The 17,186-nt window shown below is 49.3% G+C and overlaps 1 protein-coding gene across 1 annotated transcript; it reads right to left on the minus strand.

Moving 5' to 3' along the window:
- Window positions 1-418: 418 nt before the first annotated feature.
- On the minus strand, window positions 419-12,364 carry IGSF8 (immunoglobulin superfamily member 8). Its single transcript, XM_042441064.1, has 7 exons — window positions 12,153-12,364; window positions 5,995-6,369; window positions 4,915-5,391; window positions 4,150-4,575; window positions 3,551-3,955; window positions 2,789-2,925; window positions 419-2,284 (listed from the first exon to the last, which is right to left on the minus strand). The coding sequence occupies exons 1-6, from the start codon at window positions 12,208-12,210 to the stop codon at window positions 2,810-2,812; spliced, it is 1,857 nt and encodes a 618-aa protein (XP_042296998.1). The 5' UTR covers window positions 12,211-12,364; the 3' UTR covers window positions 419-2,284; window positions 2,789-2,809.
- Between the last annotated feature and the right edge of the window lie 4,822 nt (window positions 12,365-17,186).

The raw sequence follows: 17,186 nt of genomic DNA on the forward strand, positions 1-17,186 counted from the left end.
TGGGACTTGCCCAAAGTCACCCAATGGGTTTGAGAATGAGATGAAGAATCTGTTCTTCCTGGAGTTGGAATCAAGGCCTTTGGCGTTGCCTCCAAAAGCCATGCTCCCTTCCTCTTGTGAAACCATTTGATGCCTTCCCAACTTTGGAACGACTTATTTTACCCAGCCTAGAAGGACGAAGAATTAAATTATAGGCCGCAAGTGCTGCTGGCTCAAACCTGCTGGGATTTTGGCCCCATCCATATTGTCTTTCCCTAGGACAGGGCCCTCAGGAGCTACTCTGGAACCCGAATACAAACCTTGAGATGTTCCACATATTCGTTCTAACACTTTAGCAAGACACTAACTGCTGCATCTCCACAATGTTCTGGCCATGTGTGCAAATGCATTGAGGAACCATTGAGACCTAGTGGTTGCAATGTTTTTTTAATCGAAATACATTTTGTCGCATCAAAATTATTTAAACTTGAGATGTCTCAAGGAAATTTGCATCCTTTCGACTGCTGCTCACAGACCGGCAATGCCCCCTCCCTCCGAAACACACACAGACACACAACACACGCGTCCTTCATCCTCCACAAGTCTGACTGCAAGCCGGCTCTGGGGATGATGTGTCCTGCCACAGGCGAGCCAAGACAGGCTGCCACATGGGATCCGTGTCAGTATATGGCAGTGACATCCCTCCCCACACACCCAGCTTGCCTGGCTTCCACCCCCCTTTTCCCTCCCTTCTCTCCCCAGCTGAGTTCAACGTCAGAAACAGATCTAAAAATAAAATGCGAGCTGCCAGAAAATAGCATCTCAGCCTCTGGGTAGATTCTTCCCTCGGATCAGCCTGGATTCCTGAGGCTCTCCATAAATCTGTCAAACGCCGGATCTCCCAGGACAGGTGCTTCAGTAACAAGACTCCTGAGATGCAGTTGTGGGGCAGAAATAGGGGGCAGGTTTCCCCGGATGATCAGGAAAGCTTCCTTCAGGGGCCCAGATGCCAGTGGCTGTTCGGTCCAAGTCCCAGCTGCTGAAACGCTCGTCCCGAAAGACTGAAAGTGTTGTGCTTGATTTGGGGGGAAAAGGAACTTTTTCCAAGCTCTGCAAGGCTTATTAAAGTGGAGCAGAAAAATATTATCTCCTCTGAGACACAAGACTGAAATCAAAATCCCTGCAAACTGACCCACATCACAGGCCAGAAGGGTCTGTGGTCCCTCTCACCCATTTGGCACCAGCAAATGATCCAACCCCTCCCTCCCTATGTTATTTCCCACTCCTGCAAATTAGGACCTTGGGTCCTTAATGCCTCCTCCTGGTTTGCTTTCCCAGAATTGTGCGTTCGTTTTACGATTGTTCTCCTGAGCTTTCTGGTCAAGGAAAAGCAGCTCCAGTTGGGATGTGGCTAAAGCTTACAGAACAATGTCACTGGTGAACAAGAGCACTGACCGCTGGCTTCCGGATCAGGAGCCTCCATCAGACACACACACACAAAAGCACACACTGCCCTGCCCTAAGAGAGACAAAAGAGGAGGGAGGTTTTGGCTCTCCAACTTAGGGAACATGGGAAGTCACCCTTGCATTTTACCCCAGTGCTGCCAACTGACTGGGAGCACTGGGGCCCAGGCAAGAGTCTTCTCTTTTTCCTTCCCTGGAGATACTGCTGGGCCACTGGTCAAGCCAAGAAACCTTGACATCCTTAATGTAAAGTCAGGTCCTTAATGTCCAGATCCTTAATGATCTCCAGGATTTCTTTCTGGATCCTTTCCCTTCATCTGCAGAGAACCCTACAATTCCCTGGTGGCATCCCGTCCGATCCTGCTTATTTTCTGAAATTGGGCGAGAAGGGTCTGTTCAGAGCAGGCCATGGAGGCAGGAAACTGGAAGTCGAGACCAGAAGCTGGGATGGAAAGGGACCGCTTCCAAAAAGGTCCCAAGTCATGGATGGATGGAAGTAGCCTTCTCCTCTTCTTCTTCCCTTGCTGCATGCACAGACAGACATGCATGTCAACTGGAAAAGAGAAGGTCCTGCTTCGGTGCAGAAACACAACAGGGAAAGGAAGAGTAATCTGGGTTGGATGCAAGAGGTGTCCATCCAAGGAGCTGTTCAGGATGAGAGACAGAGAGAGAAACAGTGTCCCATGCTGCAACCGTGTGTCCAGTCCACAATTAGTGATCCAATGCAAGATGGAAGAGCTTAAGAAGGTTTCCTCCCTCAGTTGTTTGAGTACGGAGAAATGGTGAGACTCATCACAACGACCAAACAGGGCAGGCAGTGAAGCAAAGATGGACAAAGAGCCTGCAAGAGAAAAGAAGAGTTGTAGGAGAGAGGGAAGAGCAATTGCTACAAAATGTCTCCTATCAGTCTAGTCAATGCTTCTCCATCACCAGCACCTTTCATCACTTTTGAAGGAAGGGGCTGTGAGAGCAGATGCCGGGGAAAATATTTAGGAAACAGTTTTTAAAAATGTATTTCTCAAGTGCTGAGAAACCCCGACGAGAAGAACCCTGGATTGCTGACAACCTTCACAGAGATTTTTTGTGCATAAATATTATCTTCTGCAGAGTAAACACAGAAAATGCTGTTTTCTGTGCAAAACAGAATTGTGAACTGTTTCCGAAATCTGCAGTTTTTCAAAAGACATTCTTGCAGAAGGAAGAAAATTACTAATTGCTTTCCTCAAGAGGAAAATGAGGAAAGAGGTACATCTTTATGGGCTGGTTACATGGCATTCATGCCTCAGGGAGAAATGCAGAATGCTTGACCCTCTCGGAAACCCTTCCAGGCCAAAGTCTTCCTCACCTCTTTCCTGGCTGGCAGCCTTCACCTCTTCCGGAGCCTCTTCATGAAGCAGCAGGTGACAGTCACAAGGACGGTGACCCCCATGAAGAGGGCACTGGAGATGCCGGCCAGCAGTGGGATGAACAAGGTGTCCATGGCTGCACGGGGGAAAAAGGTCAAAACAGGCAGAAAACAGAGGCAGAAGTCCACAGGGGACACCCAGGCCAGAAACCAGTTGGAGTCTCATGCAAGCATCCATGTGGGGCAACTAGGTGAGAACCAGGGTCCAATTCTGCCTCCTCACCTCTCCTGCAGTCCACAGACCCCTATAACAAGCCAAATGCCTCTGTTTTCCACTGCAGTCTCTCTCAAAATGGTGATAGGAAGTGATACAGAGGCTACCATTTTAATAGGGACTGCAGAGGAAAAGAGATATTTAGGGGTAATTCTGGAGTGCTTGTGAGAATGGAGAGGGGTATTTTTTAGACTTTTCGTGCATTTTGGGGAGCTTTCCTTCTGGATACAATCAAGGATGTTTAGAAAAATGTATTTTAGAATGCTTTTAAATGCTTTGGGTGTGTTGGGAGTTTTCAGGGGACTGCCAGCCCAGTGGAATGCTGGAAGTTGCAGTCCTACAACACTTGGAAAGTCTTCCTCCGTAAGACAAGAGAAAATTATGAGGACCCATCTTTGTGAAATGGACTGAGAATTGAACAGAGCCCTCAGTGAGCGGCAGCAGGAGTGTTGCGCTCCAACCCTCCCCACAAAGGCCTCTCCACTTACGCAGCACATACGGATACACGGTGACGACGTTGGACTTCACAGACCCAGCTTTGTACCAACTCTGGTCCGGGTAGCGCACCCAGGCAGTCACAGCGCAGTGGTACTTCCCCTCATCCGACGGCTGCACTCCATAGAGGCGAAGGCGGTGGCTGAGTGGGCCAGCTTTGTCCACGCTCACAGCGCCGCCGGACAGCCGGGTCCCAAGGTCGGCCACCCCTTCACGGTTCACTGCGGCTATCATGGCACTGCGTGGCCCCGAATCCTCTTCAGGCTGCTCCACCCACCAGCTGAGCGCCAGGTGGACCGGCTGGATGGAGTCCACCGAAACGTTGCACTGGACCTCAGCCGTGTCCCCTCGGTAGATGGTGGGATAGGGCATCCAGGCCGTGGCTTCGAGGACCACCGCTGGGGGGAGAAAAGAGACATGTGAGAAAGTGCCAAAAAGGCAGAACAGTTAGAAACAATGGTATAAATCCTACATCGTGGAGAATTATTATCTCCTCTATCTGAATCAATTCAGACACGCAAGGCGTGAATTCCTGCTTCCCTGTTACACCCAACCTTCATCGCAGGAGCTGACTTTGCAATGTGGCACGTACCTTCTGTTTTCATGTCCACTGTCAATGCCTCAGACCTGCCACTGGCCACTTCGCGCAGCTCTGACATAGGGGAACGTACAAATGCCCGCACCACACACTGATACATGCCCACATCCCCAGGTTGGGCTGCCTCGATTCGCAGCTGGTAGAAGCCAACGGGAGACTCTAGTTTCTGCAGGGACACATGCCGGTTGCCCACGTTGTAGTTGGTGTAGCTCTCGCCCAAGACAACCGCTCCATCCACGCTCAGTCGGGCCACAAGACGCCCTTCCTCTGTGGGTCCCTTTCCCAGCTGCCAGTCTACTGAGAAGGCCGCATGAGGAGAAAGGAGGGCCTCCACTCCTGAGATGTTGCAAAGGAGCTCCAAGGCTTCTCCAGAGCTGATCCCGACTCTTGGAGGGCTTGCAGACACAGCCAGCTGGCTAGCTGGAAGCAGAGAACACAAGGACAAGGTTACAGAGAGGATTCAGAGGGAGGACGGCTCTCCAGAACTACTACTTACATCTCATAACAAGCTCAAGAAAGATAAGATGGGTCCCCAAATTAAGGCCCCATTCAACCCACAAAGCACTGCCAAATCCACCAGACTTTTAAGTGACAGAAGAATGGATTGCCTTGAAGGCTGGTCAACTCTCCTTCTTTTGAGATCTTTAAACAGAGTTTGGATGGGCATCTTTCAGGTGTGCTTTTGTTGTGGATTCTTGCATGGGAGGGAGGTGGGCTAAATGCTCTTTGGGATCCCATCCAACTCTATGAAAGACTGACCTATGGTCTGGACAGTGACCTGTGCCAGCGCCACCCGCTTCTCGGTGATCTGCGTCCAGCTGCCGTCAGGATCCTGGATCCACTCTCCAGCCGTACAATGGTACACCCCAGCGTCCTCTGGCCTCAGCCAGCCCAACGCCATCCGGTACTGGCGATTGCCCAGCTTGTCCAGCGAAAGCTCCCGGGTCCTGTGCCGCTCAGCAAAACGCCCCCCGGGCTCCACGGCAAAATCTCGTTGGACTCCAATCACCTGCTGCCAAGTCCGGAGATCCGTGGAGGTGGAAAACCCAAAAGAAACGGAGAGGTGGGTGTGTTGTTGGGTCTCACTTGTCACCACACAGGTCAGTTGAAGGTCTTGGCTCTCCAGGAGGGTCACCTGCGGCAGGGAGGCAGCGGTGGTGGCCCCACGGCTCTGGAAGGGGGGCTTCGTGAGGGATGGAGACCCAGCCGCGGACACTGAGAGCTTGTTAGGGACAACTGTGGGGAAAAGAGGAGAGGAAGAGCAATACCAACCAATCTCCATTTGTTCCATCTGCTCCACATTGTCTCAGAAACCTGTAATGCAAATCTCAGAGACGTGGCCATATTTGTGTTTCCAAAGATGCATCTCCTGACTGTCCCCACATGCAATGTGTCATCTCACGTAATTCCGGACTTTGCAATTGCTATTGTTGGACTGAGTTTGGCTGCAGAACTCAAGGCTACAACATATTATACATTCTGCCTGAACACCCTGAAGGCATCAGATCCTTTCTGATCTGGGAAACTTGGCAGGGCCAGACCTGGTTAGTGCATGGATTTGGGGACTTCCAGGGAATATGGAAGATGCCGCAGGTTAAATATTCATAACAGTGATCAAGAATTCCAGCCATTATTTACATTATTTACAGACAGATAAAAAGTCTCTTTTCCACCTGCTTGAAACTCGTAATTTTGTCCATCTTCTGGGAGATCAGCAAAGATGGAGGCAGCCTGGATTCCCTTGGGGAGAAAAGTCCAGTCTCCGGTAAACAGAAAAAGGAGTTTTTAGTGTAAATATTACTTCTTTTTAGCCTGTGCGGGCAAGACAGGTGGGCCTACCTCTGAGCTCCACTTTGCCGCTGTAGGTGCCATGGTACTTGGAGTCGGTGGTGGGAGTGTAGCACTCATAGACGCCCGTGTCCTCCATGCGCAGGTCCCTGATCTGCAGCTCCACGGCGTCCCCTCGCACCCGGTGGATGGTGACATTCCCAGCTTGCACCCGGGGCCCAAAGACGGCATACGGGAACTTGGGGTCTTTGGTGCTGATGATGCCGATGGCGATGTCTGGAGCCGAGGGGCGGTAGAGGAACCACTCAAACTGCTGCAGGGTGGGACCCTCGTACTCAGAGACGTTGCAGGGGATGCGGATGGCAGTGTTCTCCACGCGGAACAAGGGCCCCGAGGGCAGGTGGACCTCCCTTGCGTCACTCAGCGCTGCGACAAAAAGAGAAGTAGTTAGCCAGAAACCCTAGACAAGCCATGCCAAGGGACCTTGGAGCACCTTTGAGGCTAAAGGAGAGAAAGAAGTTGGCAAGGTAAGCGTTCATAAGTTGCACCCACAGTGCAGAACTACCTCAGCTCAATGGTATGGAAACTACAATTTCCAGAACTCCATAGCAGTGAGCCAAGTCAGTTAAAGCAGTCTCAAACCAGTTATTTCTGCACTGTGGATGCAGCCATAGACTTAAGTCTACTGTCAGGAGTTAACATTTATAAATCATGGAGGGAGTTCCCCTTCTTATCAATAGGTCAAACACACCGCCTTAGATCCTTGGCCAAGAGAAAGGTGGGGTATAACATCCAATCAACCAATTCATAAATCAATCACCCAATAGACCCTTTAGGCACTGCACATCCCTAATTAATTAATTAATTTGTTTTATTTATATACCGCTATTCCAAAGATCATAGCGGTGAACAGCAAGCAAGCTAATTAGCAAGTACTCATTTTAGCGACCTTGGAAGGATGCAAGCCTGAGTCGAGCTTGGGCCCTTTTGCTGGTCTTGAACTCGCAACCTTGTGGTTTTGAGTTAATGGCTGTAGCACAGGCATTTAACCACTGCGCCACCAGGGCTCCATTCTAATTGTTTTGATGATTAAACACAGAGCTGGAAGAAGGGCATCAATGCAGTGAACGCAGCCGTATCGAGGGCAGATCCATTAATTCTATCCCAGTGGCATAAACCATCTGGGGTCCAAGAGGTTTTTCCTCAATGCAGTTTGATCTGTATGAGAAATAACTCCCAGCAGCTCTGTGGATGATGGATTCTGTCCGTGGCTCCAAAATAAATTCCACACAAAACAACCTCAAAAAACTGAATGGTCCAAAAGCAAAGCCAGGGTCCAGTCTGCTTGAATCCCTTGTTTGGCTAAGGACACCCTCCGACATTTCATATGTTCTAATTCTTTAGCTATCATTCCCAAAAGGAATCTTTTAGGATCGTACTTTCATCCTTTGAACGCAGTTTGCAGCAACTGAAGTAAGCTGAGAGGAAAGGGGGAAGGAGGAGAGAGAAACTGGGACATTTTAAAGGCCGATAAAGGAGTGGGAAGGCAAATTGGGACAGTCAAGGGGTCTGCGGGTGGCTGCCACCATTTTCTATCCATCCATATCATAAAGCAAGTCCAGGTGACCATTGGACCTTGTGCCGCATGGACAAAGCTGCAAACGCCGTTCCTTTCCATGGATGCCAATATCACTCAGCGAAAGCCAACTGCAACACCCGAAGGCAGCAAAACACAAAGGCCCCCTTCTTCCCTGGCAAGCTCTTGCAGTTGCAGTGACACACACACATACGCACCACACAAATCTATCCATACATCTGGGTCACACGTGGCCAGCGGGCGAGATCTGGGTCACAGCCCATCTCCACTGCGGCCTATTGGGAACAAAAAACCACCCGCAGCATGTGACAGATTTTCATGGGGGAAAAGGCCAGCATTTTTCAAACAAGCACAAACCGAAACAAGGCTGCCACCATGCGCTTGGTTTTGCGGGCTTACCAACTGTCCTGTTTTGGCAAGAGATGTGGCCTTCATTCTGGATGGAGTGGGACTCTGGCCTCAAAATAAAACCGTATACTCTTGCAATGTAATGGTTCAATCTGCCCTGCAGGATTGATGCACTTTAATGCCGCTTTAACTGTTGTGGCTCCATACTATGCAATCTTAGGATTTGGGGTTTTATGAGATATTTAGCCTTCTCTGTCAGAGTGCTCTGGTGCCACAACAAACTACAAATCCCACTTTTCCACTGGATGGAGACATGGGAGTTAAAACTGCATTATTTCTGCAGTGCAGATGCAGCCTACATGAAACTTTTATTACATTAGTACCTTGGCTCTGGCCTGCTCATACCTATTTAAGATCTAACTTAAGTCTATCTTATTGCATATGTATACAATTATTATTATTATTATTATTATTATTATTATGTTTATTATGTTTATTATGTTTATTATGTTTATTTATATCCCACCTTCCTCCCAATGCAGGGACTCAAGGCGGCTTACAAATCTAAAACAGTCCAAGTTAAAACACTATAAAAATGCAAAATACAAGTTTAAAATTCCCCTGGGAAAAGGCGGTATATAAATAAATTATATTATTATTAAAAAACAATTAAACTTTTGTCCTTTTGTGATGTCCTAAAAACCCCTGGCAAAGGCCTTAAGGACACACACTGGCTAAAGGACATTTACTAATATGGCAAACGTCTTTTCAGCATCTTGAGATGTGTTTCCAGTTTCTTCTGCAGATAACCTTTTAAAAAATACCCTTTTTTAAAATAGCCGGAGTAGATTTCCAAATTCCAGAGCCTTGTTGGGTTTGAGGTTTTTGCCTCCTTGGCCTCTCTGCCAAAAGGTCCCATCGGGATAAACCTCTGGCCCCGGGGCCATTGCAGTTGCCCAACCTATTGCAAGATCATTCCCCACCCGTCTCATAAACGGGTTTGCAATCCACAAACGCTCAAAGTGCAATTGTACTACAATAAAAACCCTTCGGTCTCGAAGGTGCCATAAAAACCCTTTGTTCTTACAATCCTTGTGTTTCCAGGCCTCTTCTTGTTGGAAGGGAAATACCCCAACTGAAAAAGAGACAGTGAATCTAGCCATTTCAGGTTCTTTTTTGGGGGGGTGTTTGTCCAACAATGGAAACTGACCAGCCTTGAAACTTTCTTTCTGTGTCCATTTGGCCACAATGGACTCAAACAACGAGCAAAAAATACAGTTACAACTTGCAACCTTGGAGCGCACAAAACTAGGCACAAAGTTGTCAGAAGACTTTCTCTCATTCTGTGCAAGGATTGCAAACTTCCTCCAAAACGTTTGCTCCAAAAAATGTTGGGTAGAGAGAGGGAAATGGTCCTCGAAACCTAACATTTCCAGGCAGACGTTTTCCACCTTATTTGCTCATCCCCAACAATGCATTGCAAGTTCCTCCAGACTCAGAAACCCACAAACCAATTCACACTGGAAAGCAAAATGGAAATCCGATATTGACACTCTCGCCAGCAATGCATCACAGTCATCATTAAAGCAACGCCTAATTTATGTCAGCATTTCGTGGTTGTTGGTTTTTAACCTCATTTTCTAAGTGCTCCTTCAATGGAGCCAAGAGCAATAAAAACAACTTGCAGCCATGGATCTTGAAGGCCTATGGAAGGCTTTCTTCCAAGGATGCAAAGAGAAGGGCCAGACCCACACATCCCAAAAGCGAGGACGAAATGGGCTGCACTTCCCAAAATGTCCCCCTTTGCAAATGCCAAAAGTAGAGGATTAGATGTTTACACTTACGATCGAAATGGATAAACTATCCGCCTATTTGAAATATAAGGATGTGGAGAAACGTTGAGACGGTGGTTTAAAACCATGGAGTAATGTCCCCCTTTGCATTTCCGACAAGGAGTAGGGCACCCACCGGAAAGGCCAGGCTTGGTCTGGTGTGACCTTCTTCTTTCATACTTACTAGTCCTCCACTAAGAGTGTTTCCCAAACTTTGGTCCTCCAGGTGTTTTTGACTTCAACTCCCAGAAGCCCCTGCCAATTAGGCCAACAGTCATCTGGAGGATCGAAGTTTGGGAAACCCTGAAGACCAGAGGGTGAAGAGACACAGATATTTGCCTTTGGTGCACACCTCTGCTTCCAGTCATCTGTTGTAGGTATGGAGACATTGGGCTAAGGATCAGAAAGTGTAGTGGTTAGAGGGCTGGAAACAGGCCTCAGAGCCATAGAGTTGGAAGGGATCCCTTGCACCAAACAAAGTGACCCTTGGGACCACCCTTCCCAATCTCTTTCTCTCCTTTAGTCTGACCCTGAATCCTACCTTGCAAGGCTGTCGTGGAGAAGCAGAGAGCTAGCCATGTCTCCTGGGGACCACTGGAGCAAGATGTAAATGTACCCCAGAATAATACATCAGTTAAGTATACTGGGTTAATATTCAGCCACAGAGTTGAGGGTAACTAAGTGACTTGCCCTGGCCAGAGCTCCCCAAACCTGATAGAAACTCCATACCCTTGACAGAATAGATCTCCTTCATGGCATCCAGCTGGTGTTTGAGGAAACAGGTGAAGGAGGCAGTTACAAGCATGAGGAAAGTTTCACCACTGGAGTTTAAGCAGCGACTATTACTACAGAAGAATTTCTGGTGAGTAAATCCAGGTAAGGGCTCCATTTCATTACTACTTACACCTCTTCTATTATTATTATTATTACTACGCTTTATTTATATAGCGCTGTAATTAAGGCAGTTTAACTGCTATGGTTCCATCCATCTCGGGACTTGTAGTTTGGGGAGGTATCTAGCCGAGTGCATCCCCAAACTACAGATCCCACGATTCTGGAGCATAGAGTCAAGGCGGTTACGGCAATGTCAAACTGCTTTGTTTCTGCAGAGCGGTCATGGATGTGACACTATTGCCACGGTTTGTGAGAATGGAGAGTACCTTTGAAATGCATTTAATAATGAGATTAAACAGGCAGGGCTTGGGTCTAATGGAGTGCAGACCTTTCTGTGTTTCCAGCATCAAAATGCCAGGCCCTGCATGAAAAAGACAGGATGAGATTGCATGGCACCAGGTCTGTTGCGGAGTGTCTCCCTCGGCTGTCCTTGTTTCTCTCTCTCTGGGGTCTGGCCCCAAAGCCCCTTTGCCATCTGTCGCCCACTGCGCCTCCCATCCTCCCCCGTCTTTGGTGCCCAGATGTCCTTCCCAAACTCCCAGCCAGCCCCAGATTAGAAGGACTTTAGCAGGGATTTGGGGAGGAGGAGAAGGAGGCTTCATCTGGGCCTCTTGCAAGTCTTGCTTGGCCTCCAAGCAAAATCCAGGCTGAACCATGAAAAACCCAGACCTCCTCCTCCTCCTCTCCATCCTGATCTTTTTTCCAGCCCTCAACCTGGAACCCTTCCTCCTCCAGAAATGCTTTGCCTGGGAAAAACAGAACCACAAGAGGAAAGGCAGAGCTTTAGAGAGGTGCCTTTGTTTTTTTGGTGGGGATACAACTCCTCAAATCCACCCATGCTTTGGGAATTGTAGTCCCCCTTAAAGAAGCCGCTTTCCCAAAAGGCCTGGGGCCAGATGCAGGCAAGCAGCCGGCCCCCAAGCTGCTTTCTTTTTCCATGAAGGCAGGAAAAGGGAGGAGGAGGAGGAAAGAAAGAGATGAAAGATAAGCAACCTTTGGGTCTCAGAGTCACACGATCTGGGGCTGGGCTATTCCTCTGGAATGCCTAGGCCAAAAGGCTCCAAGAAAAAGAGAAACCAATCCCAACATCCCCAGACCCCCCAGCCATTTCTAGCAGCCCCCTTTTGCAAGCTTCAGTGGTGGGGTTGAGCCATATTATATGTCTTTTGCAGGGAATGAATGGAAGGAGGAGAGAAAGGGAAGGGAGGGAAAGGAAAGGAAAGGGGGATTGGAGAAGAGGCGGAAGAGCTGGGAAAGGGGGGGCTTGGAGGGGGTCGAGGCAGCCCCCCAAGAAGGCTTGGTGCCCCCCAAATCCCATCTGATGGGGTTCCTTTGCAAAGAAGGCACCAATCTGGAGAGCCTTGCCATTGCCAAGCCCTTCTCCTTCCTCTTCTTCTTCCCCAAAAGGCGTTGCCTCCTCCTGCGCCTTTGCGCCTTGCGCCCTCCTCCTCCAAGCAAGAGGAGACCCCCAAATGACAAAGCCCCCCAAGGATTTTTCAAGGCTCCCCCCTTGCATCACCCCCACATCTTGCACCCACCGACCAGCAGGAGCAGCAGGAGCAGCCTTGGAGAGGGTCTCCAGCGTGGAGCATCCATAGCAGCAGCAGAGATGGAGGGCTGGGCAGCAGGAGGAGGAGGGCAGGGCGCGCAGCCTTTACGCAGGGACTCCTCCTTCTCCTCTTCTTTCTTCCTCCTCCTCCTCTTCCTCTTGGCCCAGCCTAGTGGTCCAAGGGGCTCCTGGGTTGCCTCTGGACAGATGTGCCCAAGGGGAGGGGGAGGAGGGAAGGGGAGGTCCTCTGCACAGACCCCTCCCTCCCCTGGACACTCTGTCTATGCTCAGAGACCCTTGCAGCTCAGGTGGCCCTTGGCCTCTTTCATGAGCTGCTCTGGGATTGCATTTTATATGTTACTGGATATGGTTAATAATAATAACAACAACAACAACAACAACATTTATGTTATCCCGCCCCTCTGAGCAACGCAACCAGGTATGGCTGGGTATGGTTGGTATGGCTACTACTAGGAGCAAGGCCCGGTAGGCCAGGGTTTGATTCCCAGCTCGGCCATGCAAAGCCATTGTGTCGCCTTGGCCAAGGCACACTCTCTCAGCCTCCACAGGGGAAGGCAGAGGGAGCCCTGAGGGCACAGCAACTAAGGGCAGATTCAGCGCTGTTAACACCCATGGAAAGATTCCCATTGTTTTCCTCGGATCTTGTTCGCCAGCTGGATATCTGCTTATAAAATGTCTGAGTTTGGATTGATTTCCCTCCGTCAGCCGCCTTGGGCCTCATTCTGGAAGAAGGCAACATAGTAAAAATATATTACAGTCGGTCCTCTTTATCCACAGATCTTTTTATCCACGGATTCAAGCATCCACGGCTTGAAAATATTCCAAGAAAGGATAAATTCCGAACAGCAAAGCTTGATTTTGCCATTTGATATAAGGGACGCCATTTTGCTCTGCCATTACATGTAATGGGACTTGAGCATCCACAGGTTTTGTGATCCACAGGGGGTCCTAGAACCAAACCCCAGCGGATAACAAGGTACCACTGTAGTTTTTTTGTGGGGTTTTAGGGGCTCTGTGGCCATGTTCTAGAGGAGTTTATTCCTGACGTTTCGCCAGCATCTGTGGCTGCCATCATCAGAGAACGCTGGCATGGAAGATGCCAGCCACAGATGCCAAAAAAAAGATCAGGAAGAAACTCTTCTAGAACATGGCCATATAGTCCGAAAACCTGAAGAAAGGTGCGAATCCCCTGTCAAACTCTGCACAAATGCATGGGATAGATGGCCCTGTTCCACTCAGTGGGTCTGCTGTGAAGAAGATGGAGATCTGGGTTTTGCAGGCCAACATTTGCCCTAGGAGGGTTGTTCAAATTCTGCAGGGAATCTAAGAAGGACCCCAAGGCCTTCTCTTTCTGTTGCATGTTCCCAGATTTCTGGAGGTCTAGAAAGGTCTAAGAAGGGGCACAGCTAGGTTGCCTCCTCTGCACCCCATAGGTCTTGATGTTTGGTGCATCTGAATGCAAAATGCACGTGATGCTCAGAGGGAGGAAAGGCCCATTGCAAAGGGATGCAATCTCAGCTGCAGCCACTGTGCGTCGCCATAAGCCCAACAGAGGAGCAGATGCTCACCTTGGAGGGAGCACTGTGTTGTCTAAGCATGCACCTTCTGGCAATGGATGGTTGCATATCTCCTTTTGCATCCAAGCACTGGACTTCAGTTGGGGTTGTGTTTTCAACATGCGTTATAAATATCTCCAGAGACATTTCAACATGCGTTGTGAAGACATTGCAATCTTTCAACAAGTATTTCCTTTCCATATGCATTCTGAATATGTGGAATATTTCAACAAATACTCCCATAATATTTCAACATTCAAGTTCTCGGTCTCAGCCGGTCAAACCTCCTCAGAATAAATCTTCCCAAAAAAACTCAGGGAGAGGACTGCCAGAAAACAAAGGCTGGGTCTGCAATGCAGAAATAATCCAGTTTGATACTACTTCAACCACCATGGCTCAATGCTTTGAAATCCTAGGGACTGTAGTTATTGCACTAGACAGAGAAGACTAAACTACAATTCCCGCAATAGCCTTGACCCGTGGCAGTAAAAGTGGTGTCAAATTGGATTATTTCTGCAGTGTGGACGCAGCCTTCAAGATTCCTTGAAGACACACAGCAAAATGTATTTATATCCTTCCTTTCCAGCCTGGGGTTTATTAATCCCTGCTGTTAAAATGTCCTGGTTTCTCTCTCTGCCTCCCACTTTCCTCCTTCGTCCTTGGCTGACTTCCATTGCTGCAAACTGAGTTCAAAATGCAAAAGGGGTTTGCATTCCTTTGACACCAGAAAAGTGAGGAGAGGAAGGGACAAAAAGTCCTCAATTGCCAGGTTTGGCTGGAGGAGGCATGGAAAGGACACCGGAGATGTCCTCCCGCCTTTGCAACCAGAGAGGAAGGAGAGCTGGGGAAACGGTCCAAGATCCCGAAGCGCCTGGGAAGGAAAGAATGCTGTTTATCTGAGCCTCCATCCTGCCCACCTCCTTGCTACTCGGCTGTATAAATAAAGGACGGTCCAGCATTGCCAAAGGCATAGCAGGAAGGCTCACGACAGGACGACACCGGAGCAAAGGTCTCCGTAGGACAGAACAGTTGGCCTCTTGGGGTCCCTGAAGGTCAGCAAAGCCCCCCAAGGATGGGTCAAGGAGGGAACAGGGGGCCTCCCTCGCCCTAATGGAAAGCACCCCACTGCCCATCATCCTCAATGGGAGAATGACAGGGTCATCGCACAGCATGATGGACGCAGGATGGAGAAGGAATGGGGAAAACAAGAAAGACTCCTGGGGTCATATCGCATTTACAAGGCATTTTTGATGTGATTGTTGTGCGTCCAAATAGATACCCAGACAGACTTTGGGACATCCAAGGGAGATAAAGGGACAACAAGCAATTTAATCTATGAACCGCACAATTCCCACCCTGGTTTTAATGCCTTCTTCAAGCAAAAAATAAGAGCAACCCCCATATATATCTCGTTCGCATTCTCATATAAGATGTGTTTTTAAACCAGTCTTTATAAGCTTTGGTAAGAGTTTGCAGATTTTAATTCTTTTTTGATGCTGGTAAAGTGGGCCCTTGGTATCCGCTGAGTTCTGGTACCAAGGCCCCCCTTTGGATACCCCAAATCTGTGGGTGCTCAAGAAATACAGTGGCATAGTAAAAGGGTGCTCCTTATGTAAAATGGCATAGCCATTTTGGTGGATTTATATATTTTCTTGGAATATTTTCATGCTGTGGATGGTTGAATGCATGGATAAAGAATCACTTTCTGCACAAACAAATCGGAGAGGGTTTGCCACAGTGACCTTCCTCTGTGGCTGAGAAAGTGTGACTTGGTTGACCTCAAAGCTGAGGAGATTCGAACTCGTCCCTGAATCCCAGTGTGGCACAAACCACTACAACTCATTGGTGCTCTCTTTTCTCCTTGCAAGGAGCCAATATGGAGCAGAAGGAGGTCAATTCAGGACCAGGGAAGCTTTCGTAACAGGGAAGCTGAGAAGCTGCACCTGTGGAAATCCTCTCTTCTGCGACACAAAGCTAGAGAAAGGAGTATATCACACGGAGCTTTTGGGTGGTTTTGTAGCTCAGTTCCAGCTCACTTCGAAGTGATTGCACTTCCAAGATGCAGTTTCACCTCATAAAGGGACTGTTTTATCAGACACCATTGATTTCTATGGAGGCCCCTTGCGAAGTGCTTCAGCAGCGTTTCTGAAGTCACCCCACATTTTGGTAAAAAGGGAAAAAGTGGCTTCAGAGAATTCGCTTCCTGGCTGCCTTCGATGGCACTGCAATTTGGTCTGGTGTGGAAAAGCACTCCGATGCCACCCCCTTGGCCCCTGGTCCCTGCTCCGTCATCCTCCTCCTCCTCCTTCATGACATCTCCTCCTCTCTGCCAACCAGCTGATCCCATCATCCCCTGCGTCCTCCCACACCCCGATCTGCTCCCCTCCTTCAGCCTGGCACCAATCCCATCATACCCGCTTCTCTAGACCCCGATCGCTCCTTCCCTTCATCCTGCCACCAATCCCATCATCCCCTGACTGCTCCTGCCTCCCGATCTCGCCCCCTCCCACCTAACCCATCATCCCTGCTGCTCCTGCATCTTGATCCTGGCCCCAGGGACACCCAGCCACCTATCCCATCATCCCTGCTGCTCCTGCATCCTGATCCTGGCCCCAGCAACCCCAGCCACCTACCATCCATCCCCTGACTGCTCCTGCATCCTGATCCTGGCCCCAGCAACCCCCAGCCACCTATCCCATCATCCCTGATGCTCCTGCATCCTGATCCTGGCCCCAGCAACCCCCAGCCACCTATCCCATCATCCCTGACTGCCCTGCATCCTGATCTGGCCCCAGCAACCCCCAGCCACCTATCCCATCATCCCTGACTGCTCCTAGACCCCGATCTGCTCCTCTCCTTCAACCGGCGACTGATCCCATCATCCCTGCCTCCTCTTTCACCTCGATGAAGGATGACAGCTAAGGAGGGGGCAGGGAAGGAGGACAGCGTCCAGAGCCCCATGAGCGTGTGCAAGGGTGCCGATTCGAATCGTTGACCCCTCAAAGATGCTCTGGTGTGGTAATACAAGGTGCACTCACTCCCCTTTGCTTGAGTCCGCATCACGTGACTTGCTTGGAATCGAACGACTTCTCTTCTCCCTCACTTCGGAAGGACAGAGAGAAGGCAACCAGGTGTGGAAAAACATGACGTTTTAACCTCAATCCAAAGCTAGAGAGGAGTGACTCTGGATCTGGTGTGGAAAAACATCACGCTTTGCATTGCTGAACAGGAGTGACTGCGGATCTGAGCTGCAAACCCCCCCCCCATGTGTGATAAGGTCCAAAGCCTTGGCAGCTTTGCTTCTGCCTGCGGGGCCTTTGGGCATTGCAGCTGGTAAGGTTTCCTGATATGGGGAGGCATTTTGTATAGTATGTGCATTGTGTGGCTTATGTATGTGTGCGCATTACACAAAACAGCCCTCTGTGGCCTGCGCTGGAGTGTGGCCA

The sequence above is a fragment of the Sceloporus undulatus genome, chromosome 9 (assembly GCF_019175285.1).
Source record: "Sceloporus undulatus isolate JIND9_A2432 ecotype Alabama chromosome 9, SceUnd_v1.1, whole genome shotgun sequence".
Classification (NCBI taxonomy): domain Eukaryota; kingdom Metazoa; phylum Chordata; class Lepidosauria; order Squamata; family Phrynosomatidae; genus Sceloporus; species Sceloporus undulatus.